The 13,833-nt window shown below is 53.3% G+C and overlaps 3 protein-coding genes across 3 annotated transcripts; 2 read left to right on the top strand and 1 right to left on the bottom strand.

Annotated features, from left to right (window-relative positions):
• Window positions 1–693: 693 nt before the first annotated feature.
• On the top strand, window positions 694–4,452 carry L3040_002890 (uncharacterized protein; the record flags this gene model as incomplete). Its single annotated transcript, XM_007289929.2, has 2 exons — window positions 694–765; window positions 817–4,452. The coding sequence occupies 2 exons, from the start codon at window positions 694–696 to the stop codon at window positions 4,450–4,452; spliced, it is 3,708 nt and encodes a 1,235-aa protein (XP_007289991.2).
• Window positions 4,453–7,292: 2,840 nt separating this feature from the next.
• L3040_002889 (uncharacterized protein) lies at window positions 7,293–9,314 on the top strand (the record flags this gene model as incomplete). Its single annotated transcript, XM_007289930.2, has 1 exon — window positions 7,293–9,314. One exon carries the CDS (start codon window positions 7,293–7,295, stop codon window positions 9,312–9,314), a length of 2,022 nt encoding a protein of 673 aa, XP_007289992.2.
• A 2,309-nt stretch (window positions 9,315–11,623) lies between these two features.
• On the bottom strand, window positions 11,624–12,739 carry L3040_002888 (uncharacterized protein; the record flags this gene model as incomplete). The annotated part of the gene is made up of 1 exon (XM_007289931.2): window positions 11,624–12,739. The coding sequence occupies one exon, from the start codon at window positions 12,737–12,739 to the stop codon at window positions 11,624–11,626; it is 1,116 nt and encodes a 371-aa protein (XP_007289993.1).
• Between the last annotated feature and the right edge of the window lie 1,094 nt (window positions 12,740–13,833).

Genomic DNA, 13,833 nt, shown 5'->3' with positions numbered 1-13,833 from the left:
TGGCCGTGAACAAACAGCTATCAAGACAGCGGGAGGGATGTCTTTGGAAGAAATCCAGGGTGGATAAATATGGGAATAGCTTCAAGGGCGAGCTGAAGGTACGGAGGCTTGATCTTGCAGGTCGGGTTTTTTTTTTCTTCTTGGAGAGAGAGTTGCGGATACTGATATTCTCCGTACGGAAATATTGATACGGATAAGGATGTGATTGCGATAGCGATTGTGGGGCGCTGACGCTAGACCCAACCGAGGTTAGCCGTTGCTATGGAGAGGGCTCGACGAGACGACGGAGCTCGAGCTTGGACCTGAACCCTCTCTGCTTTGTTGACTTCCGCGAATAGCTCGGTGAAGGCTGTGAAGGCTGTGAAGGCTGTGAAGTACCGAGTAGGGCAACGAACCTTCTCAACTGCACTGCTGCTACGCTACCTCACACCCGTTCCGATCCATACCTATCCGCCCATACCTACCAACCCAATTCTCAATTCTCAATTCTCAATTCTCAATTCTCAATTCTCACTTTTCAATTCCCAGCCCTACTCTTCCAACGCAACGCTTTCAATCTTGCTTGCATATTGCTATACTTCCCCTTCCTTCTACGCCACAACACCATCATCAAACCATCTTCGCGCCACGCGCCCGTCCATGCCGCCTTGTGTGTCGCCCGTCATATAAAGCGCCGCTGAGCGCCCGTCAAAGATGCCCGATCCCCCCCCATTGCCCACACGCTTCCCCGTGTGGTGCAGGGCCGTCTTCTCTTACACGGCAGAGGTAGGATGCCAAGATGGACCTGGGGCTTCTACGCGCTGACAATCTCACCAGACAAAACGCGACCTGGGATTCATCGAAGGCGACTTGATAGAGTGTCTAAATGCTGGGGATGGGTCGTGGTGGATGGGGAGGCTCTTCAGAGACAAGCGGATGCTGGGACTGTTCCCGTCGAACTTCGTCGAAGTCTTGCCCGACAACTTTCGGCCGACTGTCAAAAGCTCGAGTCCGATGCCCGAACGAACGGCCAGTACGAGTCCCTTCAACAATCCCTTTGCGGCGAAGCCGAAACCCAAATCTGCACGGAAACCCTTTCAATCATACGCACAGCCGGATACAGCAGCGTTACAGAGAGCAGAGGCCCAGAAGAGAGAAGCCGAGCGAAAGGCAGAGAGGGAGAGGGAAGCGGCGGCAGCCAGAGCCAGAGGACCTTCACCGAGTCCCAGGCAAACGCCCTCACAAGGCAATCTTTCTCGCAGCTACGGATCTCGAGCTCCTTCTCCTCCGTCTACTCGCAATGGGTACAATTATCGAGTACCGTCGCCTGCTCCTCCTACGCACTACGGTTACGGATCTCGAGCGCCTTCACCAGCGCCACCGATGCCCAATGCTTATGGGGCGAGAGGACCATCCCCAGCTCCGCCAGTGCACAATGGGTATGGAGATAGTCGTGCACCCTCCCCAGCGCCTCCGATGAACTATGGATATGGATCTCGAGCACCTTCGCCGGCGCCGTCCCTCCAACATCGTCCCCATTCTCGTGCGGCATCTCCACATCCACCATTCGACGTGGGCAGCTCGTCCCCTCCCCCCCCTCCCCCACCGCACCGAGTGGCGTACACTCCGCATGGATCCACAGACTCCTTTGACCACCGACCTAATGGCTATCACACTTCTCGTGCTGCTTCGCCATGTCCGCCCTCGCCACGAGAGACTGGATTGACGCCCTCGCCTCTCCGCAGCGCCATGGACGATGTTATGACATCCTTAGCAGACATGGGAATGTCCAGAGATACGAGATCACCCGAAGCTCCGGTGGATCCTTGGTCTCCAGAAGCTTTTGATCAGACATATGTCATGGCTAGAAGGGCCGCTCCTCCCAGACCGAATACCGCAACGGGAATTAGGGCAGCGAGTCCTTATGACAATGGAGATGAACTGTTCTTGGGTTCTCCTAATCCACGACACGTTGACCAGCCCCCACCTCAATTGAGTAACTACGTGCAAAGGATGGAAAACCGTTTGAGCAAGATGCACGCAAGTAGTCCGATGCCACCTGACCATGATGAAATTCGACCAGCCGTCCCGCCAAAGATGAATTCGTACCCTCGACCCAAATCTTCCATGGGGGAGAGAGAACAGTCAAGTCAACCGTCCAAACTACGACATCGCAAATCTGCGTATGATGTTGGCCGGTCAATGCTTGAACGTACCTTCACTACCAAGACCAACTCTACCTCTTCATCGTCCGGCACTCGGAGCACGACTACCAATGGAAGTAACACCACGGCGTCGACTGATCGAAGTTTGATGAGCGGAGCGTCCGCTAGTGGTATTTCATCTACGAGCGCAGGAAGTTATGCTAGGAGAAAAGAGGCGCTGGCAGAACGCGCTCGAGCACACAGTGCTTTTGGGTCGAGAAAAGACAGGTTCACGGGCGGACATGGCAGCCAAGTCGATTTCGGAGAGAGGCCCGAGACCCCGGTGACTGGTATCTCATACCACAGCAGTCACGCTTCTAATCCCCCTAGACCGCAGTCACAAGCAGGATGGCAAGGATCACATGGCGAATCGGACAGCATGTTGGGAGGATTGGTAGCGCCCAAAGCCAAGAAGAGCGGATTCTTCAAGAAGATCATAGAGTCGGCGAAGACGGGCGCTGCGAGTGCCAGAAGCAGCATCGCCGTAGGAGAATCGCCGAGGCCTGCTGTACCCACCAAGATGCCGAACGGCGTCACATCGATCGCTGGCGGCTATGGGAATAGCTATGGGAACAGCTACGGTCACCACCCGGCAACTGATATGGGCCTTGGTGGGAATTCTGGCAATGACTGGGTCCAAGTTCGGAGGGATGTTAATCGGTCCAATTCACTGAGCCACATCGAGCGGGTGGAACGGAAAGAGCGGTGCCAAATGATGGATTACCCCGCCATCAGCCCAGTCGCCGAACTTTACGAGCAATGTGACGGAGATGAGGGTGCAGATGGCAATCCCATTCCAGAGCCGACGAACTTCCAGGCCGTGAATCTCACCCTGGTCGATAAGAACACCCGGTTCATCAACAGCCTTCCGCCTATGACCAACCCTATCAGCCTCGCGACGGGGTTTGTTTGCAGACCGTACCGAAGCGACGTACAGCGTTTACGAGCAATTTTCACATGGGTTAGCGAGAAGATCACATGGGAAGAGGATTTCGAGTGTGAGCCTGATTCCAGGAGGGTCATCCAAACGAAACGAGGATGCGGCGAAGAGGTCGCCATTCTGGTCATGGAGATGTGCGCCGCGGTTGGCATTCATGCAGAGGTCATCAGGGGCTATCTGAAGACGCCAGGCGAGGTTCCCGAGTTGACTCTCATGCCTCGACCAAATCATTGGTGGAACGCAGTCATCGTAGATGGGGAGTGGCGGATTATGGACTGCGCACTTGCTGCACCTTCGCATCCGCGACGGGCACTCTATTCCAGCGCTGGTGGACAAGTTGCCGAAAGCTGGTGGTTTCTGGCCCGGCCATGGGAGATCTGCTGGACTCACGTTCCAGAGCAACATCACCAGCAGCATCTGTGCCCACCGATGGCGCATGAGATACTGCTAGCATTGCCATGTGCTTGCCCGTCATTCTTCAAGAATGCAATTGAAATGGCAGAATACGACACGAGTCTGGTGCGCGTTGAGGATCTTGAACAAGTTCATGTCAAGTTCACCGTGCCGGCAGACATCGAATGCGTTGCCGAGGTTGAGGCTCGAGCGTTCGAGCGCGACGCCGACGGTGATCTCTTTGAAAGCGGCGAGACGGTGACGAAGCGAGCTCTGGCTCAAGCAGAATGGATTGGGGGCCAGAAACGCTATACCGTCAAGGCTCTCCTCCCAGGCGACGAAGGCCAAGGCACGCTCAAAATCTACGCCGGAAAACGAGGTCTCATGCACTCGATCAAGGACATTCCTCATCCGATGGCTTTCGCTCTGCCCATCATTCACATTGGCGAAAACCCAGCCTACGAATTCGTGACACGCCATCCGACTCCACATGCTCAGCGCCATGACTTATATGTTGCGCAGCCGCAGTGTCAGCGACTTGCACTGAACAATACCTTTGTCTTTGCCATCCGCCAACATCCGTCTTCTCTTGGGCCTGCCTCTCCGAATCCTGGGGGGGCTTCCCCCATCCCGTTCATCCGACCCAGCTCCGCCATGTCTCTGAACAGTTCTTCCGCCTCGGGCTCGGGATCCAACCCGAGCACGTACGCCTCTAAGAAACCTGCGAAACTGGCCATACAAGCGCCTGGGGGCAAGGTCCTGAGGCTGATGCGGAAGGAGGAGAAGGTGCAGAGTACGAGTATGGCGATTGAGAAGGGGGATGGGGGGACGTGGGAGACTATTATCAAGGTTGGGGAGAGGGGCGTCTGGAGGGGACTGGTGCTGGCGGATCGGAGCGCGCGATGGTGCGTCTTTGCCGAGTGGACTTGCGTGTAGGGGTGGGGGGGGGAGGGGGGGAGATGGAAGATGAGAGACGGAAGACGAGAGACGGGAGACGGGAGACCCAGAGAAGGTGACAATCTAGAGATATCATGGCGTCGAGGGCAAGCGAAGGGAAGGTCGATCGGAGGAGTTGATCGGGCGTGGGGTGCATTGCAGGCGTTCGTTTGGCAGAGTGAGCGGAAAGGAAGGCATATCCGACAAAATCTCTGTGTGTGTACGGGTGGCGTTTTTTTTTCTCTCTTTTTCTCGTTTTCGAGAGATGTGTAAGATTAGTTGTAGTTGGTAGTGTGGATCTTGGCCTGGTGTGTGTACGTCTGAAATACGAGCGAGAAGGGTAATAAGAACATTTTGACAAATGGACCAAGGACAGTGTCATTTACAAGTAGCTTTTTTATTTATATATCTCGCCGCAGCGTCAGTCCTACTGTATTGTTATTGTTGTGTTCGTGTTCGTACTCTAAGCGATTGTGAAGGAAGGGAAAGGCTACGGAGAGAGATCGGCTGGACCCCTGCCATTACTTAGATGCAATACCTTTGTTGATATAATTGGGAAAAGTGGAGAGCAGGGCATGTAAAATTTCAATACAATTTCAACGTGAAATTGAAATGGAGTTTAAGTTGCAAAGAGATGGATATACCGGTACTGTACTTTATTTTTTGTATTTTATTAGATAATCCATATAATGCGAGATAGACACGATACCGGTACCTTCGATCGCGGTGCGCTTTCTTCACCGGAGAAATAGAAGGCCCGATTGAGACACGGGGCTTACGGAGTAGTTCGCCTCGCCACATGCCGGTAGTAGAAGTACCAAGGTACAGGCCCTAAGTATTACCCCTCGAGGGTGCCTCCAAAGTTTGGTTTTCATCTTAAACCCCCTGGTTACCCTATCCTCGAGGGGTAATACTTACGCCTGGGACGTAGTAGTAGGAAGTACTACGTACAGCTTTTGCATTCGGTACGTAAGGTACTACGTAAGGCATTACTCTCCCCCATCCCCACCCATGAATACATGTCGAAAGTATATTTTTGCAAGGGATCTTACCACGGCTTAAACCAATCAACTTGTTAAGAATCCAGCCTTGAAAAGCATCTTTAGGTCAGTATTTAGTCTGTGCAATCGAGTTGACAGGGCTTTGGGCCATTCAGAAACCACCGCTCTACGATTTATGGGCCTGAACTGGGTACGACGCCGATCAAGAGAAGATGAGTAATCAAACTCTCTGGGGATATACTACGTACTACTACGGTACAAGTACAACGTATACGAAGAGGTGGCACACTGCGATACCTAGTGTTCGAATATCATCTAAGCTGAGTATTAGAGTAGAAGTAGTAGCACAATCGAAAACGTAGTTTTTTCCAGTTGGCAGTTTGCATAATCTGTCTCAAATTTCATTCGGCCACCTACATCTCCGGTCGAGATTACAATGTAGACTATACTACCGAGTAAGTAGGTTGTACTAGTAGGTACCCAACTGAAAAACCGAAACCCCAACCGGGGTGCTGCTGTCAGACGCGGCAGCTAGGGTTTAGGTCTAGAAGCTGAAGTCGGGCTAGGTCGAACTAGGCTTAGCGGGGCCCCACAACCGTTCCGCCGTAGATTGTTTCCACGGGGTGTTTATTTTGCGACCTTTAGACTTTTTGGGTGTTTTAGGGGTTAAGAATAATCGTTACCCATAATGACGACGGCAACGACAACGACAACGACAAACGCCGACACGACATCGACGAACGAGTGAGTGAGCGAGTGATCTATTCGGTTTCCTTTCCTTACTTCTTCTTTCGTTGTTCTCGTGAAGAAGAGCACTGAGAGAGAAGACAGGCCGGGCGTGCTTTTGGCTCTTGGAAGGGGTTGTGAAAGAGAAAGGAAAGAGGTGTGAACGTTGGCTGGTTTTTGTTTCTTTCCAGAAAGGAGAGGAAGAAAGGAAAGAGAGCAAAGAGAGGAAAGGAAGACCGAGGAAGGAAGGGAAGGGAGGAAAGGGGAAGTGTGATCTGGTCTCGTGACACGACGCGACGCGACGGACGTCGTGGGTAAAGGGGGAGAGAGGAAGGAAGGAAGGAGGGTGTTGGGAGCTGGGAGAGACGGAAGGGATTGGAATTGGAATTGGGATTGGGATTGAGAATTGGGATTGGGATTGAGAATTGGAAAGGAAGAGAGGAAAGAAAGAAGAAAAGAAGAAGACAAAGACAGAGAAATGCTGAGCGCCGGCTGGGTTCCTCAGCGGCGGGCTCTCGGGAGGGATGAGGAGAGAGGGAGGGATGAGGACGTGAAGATGCAGCTTCTGGACGAGCATGAGAGCGAGAGCGAGAGGGCAAGTGAGAGAGGAGGAAGTGAGAGTGACACTGGGATTGAGATTGAGGCTGAAGATAAGGATGACGATGAAGATGAAGATGAGGATGAGGATGAGGATGAAGATGAAGATGAAGATGCCTTGCCGAAGATGAGGAGTGCGAGTGCAAAGGGTGTGCTCTGGGTGGTGCTTGCGACCGCTGCGACGCTCAATGGGAGGATACTTCTGAGAGGAGCCTTCCGTGAGTTCTTTTCCCTCCTCTTCCCTATGTTCTTGTTGTTTGTTGTCGTCGTCGTCGTCGTCGTTATTCTTCCCCCTGCCTCTGAAGATAGATGCACGTGCTGACTTGGGAAATAGCGTATCGTGAGTACCGCTGCGATTTGATATAATATAAAACTCACCCTCACCCTCTACGTCTCCATCTCCACCTCCATCTCTACCTCCATTTCTACCTCCATCTCCATCGACTGCGTTGGGTTGCCTTCTGATGTTGTCTAGCATTCTACTTCACGCTCCTCCTCCATCTCGGCGCCTACGCCATGGCAGCCCTCACGCTGCTGCTCCTCAAACTCCGCACCTTCTGGATTCCCAAAGCCTCCGAACCAAGCGACGCATACTCCTTGTCCGAATCCTTCCTCGTCGGTGTCCGGACCATCGTGTCCTCGTCCATTGCGTCGCTAGCAATGCTCCTCGGTGCCCAAGCCCTGCAGCATTCCCCGAATCTTCCAGTCTTGGCCATGCTGCCCATCGCCACCTATGTTACCGACAGCCTGTTCTTCCGTATGGCCTATATCGTTCGGATACTGCCCCGGGACCTGAGCTGCGGGATACGGTACTTCTACAAGGTCGTATGCGTGCTGCTCGGAGTCCTCCCCCCCGTGATGTTTGACTACCGACTCAGCAACCGGAGCTTGGTATTCGCTGCAGCTGGATTCGCTCTCGCCAGTCTCTCGAGGGTCGTTGCCTGTGTACGACCGAGGATTGAGCCCAAGGGCCCCCAGAGCTGGGACGGTCCGCTGCGCGCCTACCTGCTGGCGGGGCTCGCTCCCATGCTCGTGGCGGGCATTGCGACCTCGAAGTACGAGAATGTCACGGCGGCTTCGCACATCGCCGGGTCGTGGGACGTGGCGCACAAGTTGCTGTATCTTGGTCCGGGGGTGCTGCTGCTGATAGTCTTTGGCAGCGCGATGAATAGCGCGTATCCGTTCACGTCGAAGGTTCACGTCGGAGGAGCGCTGGAAGACCCGTCGGCGGCGGCCACGGATGCAGTAGCGAGCACGCTCCAAGCTGGCTTCTTTACCCTTGCCATTGGAGTCTTTGGGCAGGAGAGGAACTTTGTCGAGTGGCTACAGGTCATCCCGGTCACGCTGATCTATGTCGTTTGCGTTGGACCAAGACACATTGGCTATTACCCACCGCGACTCTTGAACCTCATCCTCCGGCTATTCAGACGCAGACAGCTGCCGCTCCATACGGAGCCATGGCAGTTACTTTTCTTCCTCGCTACGTCGACCGTCATCTTTGCCATTCTGATCAGCTGCAATGCCATGTACTTGATCGATACGGTTGCGCACCAGCATGACCTCAAGACCTGGCATGACCCCAGCACGATCATGCTGGACACCCTCTACCGGGCTCCTCAACTCCGGTCCTTCGATGTGATCATTGCACACTCCGAGGGCGATCCCGTGGAGGCCATCGCCGACTTGGTCCACCTTTTCCCCACCCAGCACCTCATCTCCTGGCTGAGCCCACGGGTCACGGTCTACAGCAAAGACCCCAGCTTCAGCATGACGGACGCCACAGTACAATTCATCAGAGGCGAATTCGGCGGCGACCTGTCCATCCAAACTTTGAACAACACTGGTGGCGTCACAGCCACCTTCCTCCACCACATCATCGATAGGTGGGCCGTCATGTCTGTCCAGACGATCTTCCTGTCCACGGCCACGGCCACCGCTGCGCAGACCCGCCTCCACCTCCAACGCTTCCTGGACTACTTCACCCCCATGGGCTTCCCGCTCCCGGACGCCACCCCCAAGACCGGCTTCCTGCACCTCGGCGAGCAGGAAGCCTGTCGCTGCGAATCGTGCTTCGACTCGCTCGGCTGGGAAGACTCCTTCCACCTTGTCCCTAGTATGTGGTCGGCCAGCCGGCCGGACGAGCCGGGGGTATCGCCCGCCCCTCACTGCGGCTCGGTCATGCTGACGCGGGGCAATAACTTCGTGGCGTCGGCGGCGCGCATCCGCGGCGTGAAGAAGGACGTCTGGGAGATGCTGTACGACGGCCTCGTGAATGAGGACCTGAGCAACGCCTGGGCGCACAAGAAGGAGAAGCTGCCCGTCGTGCTGCCGGGGGAGATGGGCCGAGGCCGGTTCCGCCCGGGGGAGGTGTATGGGGCGCCGGACGGGCTGGAGAGGCCGTACCTGGGCTTGACGGTTGAGCGGCTCTGGGGCGTGCTGCTGCAGTGTAGCCGGCCGGAGATTGCGTGGGGGTGTCCGAGTTTGGAGATTAGATGGCGGTTTGGTGGGAAGAAGGGAGAATGTGGGTGTCTTGAGTAGGGTGGGGGGAGGAAGGGAGGATACTTGCTTGCTTGGATCGAGGGCTCGAGGGCTCGACAGATCGATCGATAGATAGGTTTACGGATGGAAATGTAAAAGTATCAATCAGCGTTAGAGGAACCTTTTTCACATCTTTTTCTTCCTCGCCCTCTTCGTAGCCCTCTTCTTAGCGCGATTGAGTGAATAGGTAAGTAAGTGAGTATACATGTATGTATATATATAGGTATGTATGTCTGTACGAATTTCGCATGCATATTCAAAATCTAAAAATAAAGGGGACGACCGCAACCGAGAGGTCCTCAGTCTCCAGGGAACGATTCGATTCCTTGCATCTCCGCTCCACCACACAGATAGCAGCTCAATCTGATCTAATCTGATACGCTACGCTACCAAACTATGTGTGTTGTGGGGTGTTGTGTTGTGTTGTGTTGTGAACAAACATTTGCCCTGCAGCGATCAGAAGTCATCTCTAAATCCACCAGCCAAGCGGCAAAGCTGGGAAGATTTCAGTTGTGATGTGAGCGCGGGACTCCCTCCAATGCTGCTTGTTTGATTGATGGGTGAAATGTATAATGATATGATTATCATTATATCAGGGTCGTGAAGAGAGTTGATTGCGGATCGATTCGATATTATTGATGGATCGATCGGACTAGCTAGCGATTGGTGAGTTCAGAACTTCGTTGGCTCTTTGGAGGATGGACGCGGCAGGCGGGCGTGGCGTGGCGTGTGGATTAAGCTCAAGGTCAGGTCAGGAGGAAAGGAAAGAATTCTTCCAGAGCTAGCTTGATTGATAACGTGGATTGGTGTGTGTATACTGTATAGAATTTTATATGTATGGTATGGTGTTGCATTCCGACTCTCTGAGTGCTTCGGTTCTCGCCAGCTAGTCAATGCATGATTACTGGCCGACTCTCGAGAATCAAGATGGTAGGTAGCAAGCAAGCAAGCCAGCTGGCGGAAGGATAGCGCGAAGCTAGCTGCCGACTTATTGCTTACTACTAGGGCTCGAGGCTCGTTTTATATTTTTGATAATTTATTTCCTTGAGAAGACTATCTATAGCGACGCGAAGCTTGGCAGTCTCTTTTTTAGCAGACATGTAAGTAAGGTGGTTGAACGTCGCTCGCTCGCCGCAGCTCTGAATCTGTTTCGGTGAGAAGAGTACGCTGAGCTATAGAGAATAAGGTAAGCAAGTAGCCCCCTCCATCTATCTATCGTTCCAATATATATGCATCTCGGCGTTAAATTACTAATGACCTCATAGAGAAAGTGAAAGCAAAAGGTAACTAACATCGCCGCAGAACTTTACAATGATAGACGTCTGGGGCGAGTGCGGAAAGTAGATAGAGAAACAGATAGATAGATAGATAAGCACACAGCAAACATATAATAGAAATAAAGAATGTTGTTTTGCTCATAGCTTACCTACATATAGGTAAATTCGGGTACAAATAGTAAGCTTGGGTAACCCCCAGAGGCCCAGGAGGGTGGAAGAGTCTACTGAAAGCTATACGATATACATACATGCATAGAAAGCTTGCTTTACGACGTTCAAGGATACGATTGTGCGAAGGAGGATGAGACGAGTAAGGGAAATCGGATGAATCGGACAACGAAAAACGAGCACGCGATGAAAACGGAAGACGGAATGATTAAAACAACTCAAAAACGAATCCGAGAATCTTGGCTGTAGAAAGAAACGAAACGGAATGAAATGAGATGAAATGAAACGAAACGAAACGGGATGGAAAGAGGCCTTTCGTATAGCAGGCGGGAGCGGACGAGCCGTGAATACAATGTGGATATTGATAAGAGAGAAAAGGGGAATCAAAAGCGACGAACGGAAGGGAAAGGAAATAGGGGGGAAGGTTAAGAACAAAATAAGCGAGCGAACTGTGATACTTGGTTTGGCATTTGCATCTATTTTTTACATATATATTGATCATTGCATGCTGTTCTGAGAATTGCTTTCTATTTTCAATTTTATGAATGGATCTGTGTAAATCGATATAAGTATAAATATGATATTCTGGACTCTCTGGTCTTTGTAACCTTAACGCCGTACCAGCCGCTGCTTGTGTGAGAGAGAGTAAATAGACAATAGTACTTTATTCGATTTATTTCTCCTGGGTATTAGGTGGTTGGAGAGCACTTGAGTAGCAAGCCTCCGACAGCGATCCGAGCGCCGTAACTCCCACGTCTCCCGTACGTGTATAAGTAAGTATAGGTATTAGTATCTTTTGCAGAAACGAACCGAAGCAAAACAAAAACGAAACGAAGCTCAGACGACAGCCCCCTCACAGTTAGCTCAGTTAATCTCAATCAGCCCCGGCCCCCAGACCGTCGCCGCCGTCACGCCCTCCACGCTCGTCAGGTCCCCGTTGCTCCGCGCCAGCACCGCAATGGTCAAGCCGTTCCCAAAGGTGCCGGCCTCGTAGGGGAAGCTGGCCTGGAACTGGACCTTGTCGGCCGTCAGGCGCACGTTCTGCATCTGCTGCACGGCCGGCTTGTTCTGCCCGTTGATGTACACCACGCTCAGCCACTCGTAGCCCAGCCCGGCCTGGTCGCCCATGATGGCGCCGCGCGTGGGCCGCACGCCGATGCTGTAGTCCAGCGTCTGGGCCATGGGCTTGATGTCCTTGGTGTCGATGCTGAGCGTGCCGAAGATGGGCAGGTCGATGGAGGCCATGTTGGCGGCGTCGCAGGAGCCCGGCACGACGAAGGCCTGGTTGAGCGCGGAGAAGGCCAGCGCGCGTGTGCTCGCCGTTAGGAAGGGCAGCGCGGACGGGATCTTGCCCTGCACGCTGCGGTAGTAGCCGTTCTGCTCGCCCTCCTGCCCGATCACGGACGTGATGCCGCCGATCAGGCCCGCGTCGCCCGACGCTCCGAGCAGCGACGTTACGTCCTGCAGCGTGCCGAGCACGACGTCGGTGAAGGTCGCCGCGAGCCCGACGGCCTCGGTGAAGGTGCTGACCGGGAACTGGTACTGGCACGGCTGGATCGGGGCCGCTTTGAAGTTCGCCAGAGCCCCGTTGGCGTTTAGGACGTGCAGCTCTTCTTGCGCCTGCACGGCCGTCAGCGCGGCGATCTTCGAGGCCCGGTCCGCCGGGTCGGCAAAGGTGTAGCCCGTGGCATTGGTGGTGATGTTGGCGAGCAGGGACGTGAAGTAGGCCGTTTCAAACATCTCGTTGAAGGCGATGAGCCGGAGGGACTTCAACGTGTCATCTTTGACGGTGGCGGGCGGGGCGCCGGCGGGAAGGCTGCCGTGGGCCTGCGTCTGGATATCGAGGATCTGTTGCGGGCTTGGACTCGGGAAGTTGTTGCCCAAGGGGTTGTTGGCGAATGTGAAAGGCGCGGCCTGGGTGGTGAGAGTGAGGTATGAGAAGCTGAGGAGTGATGTGGGCAGTAGGAGGGTAGGCAGCATGATTGGGATAGGCCTACACGAAGTCAAATCAATAGCAAGTGGCAGGAACGCAGGTAGCAATAAGAGTGAGAAGCCGGGAAAAAAGATAAGGGGACAATAAAAAAGATGGGATACAAAGCATATCAAATACAGCTTCAGTATGAATTCTGTTCACAATACCTGCTACCACACTACCGCCTCGGCTCTGGACCTCGCTTCGGGATCGCTTGTGTTTGTGTTTGTGTTTGTATTGTATTCCCCCTCAGGATGTTTCAAAGAACGTTCGTCCGGAAAGCCTGGCCGCAACATCCGCGCTATGTCCCTACCTTTCCCTCCTCTCTCTATCCTTACACGTCTGTGGGCATCGGCCTCGAATGAACCCGTGTCAAACAGGCACGGACTGGCGTCAGGGGAAAGGAGGCTGCGGCAGCTGGTAAGAGGCTGTGGGAGAACGCTGTTAGAGGTAGGTATATAAGCTTTGAAGATGGATGGGATGGCAGGCGCTGGGTGATCGGTAGATGGCGCCGGCATCTTCTAGATATGTGCGATGCATAAACTCGGTCACGCAGGTACGTACTATTGCAGTGTGTTGTTAATGATGCTGTCGCTGTAAGCGAGTGCTCGAGGAAAAAGCGCGTAGGCATTAGGTACGTGCCGGCCTGGCTCAGTGAGGTTGAGATACCCGTACCGCACCTATATATCTGATTGACTGTTGTCACTGCTGTGGAAAGATGTACTCCCCCGTCTTGAGCGAGTGGGCAAAGTCACCCATCATCATTCTTCTAAAGTACAGGTTCTTCTTCGCCTTTTTGCTGGAAGAGGTCGAGATTCCCCTTTTGGATTGTCTCTCGCTACTGTAGAAAATAAGCTACACAAAACAGATTAAGAGCACCGGACAAAAAGGCCTCATTCGAATGTAAAGTACCAGACGTGAGCAGGAAAATAGTCAATCTGATATGACGGTGTTAAATCATGCCCCATCCATAACCGGTAGCTGAGCTAGGCATTTCACTTTGATAAAAGAGGCCAAAACGGAACAGTAATCCCCGAACGATATACATACCGATTCAAGACAGCGCTAACAACAGATCGCTCAAGAGAGTGCCAATGAATAA

This window comes from Drepanopeziza brunnea (genome assembly GCF_022702325.1).
Source record: "Drepanopeziza brunnea f. sp. 'multigermtubi' strain 214-2 chromosome Unknown ctg3, whole genome shotgun sequence".
NCBI classification, from domain to species: Eukaryota; Fungi; Ascomycota; class Leotiomycetes; order Helotiales; family Drepanopezizaceae; genus Drepanopeziza; species Drepanopeziza brunnea.
This window is presented reverse-complemented; position numbering and strand designations above follow the sequence as displayed.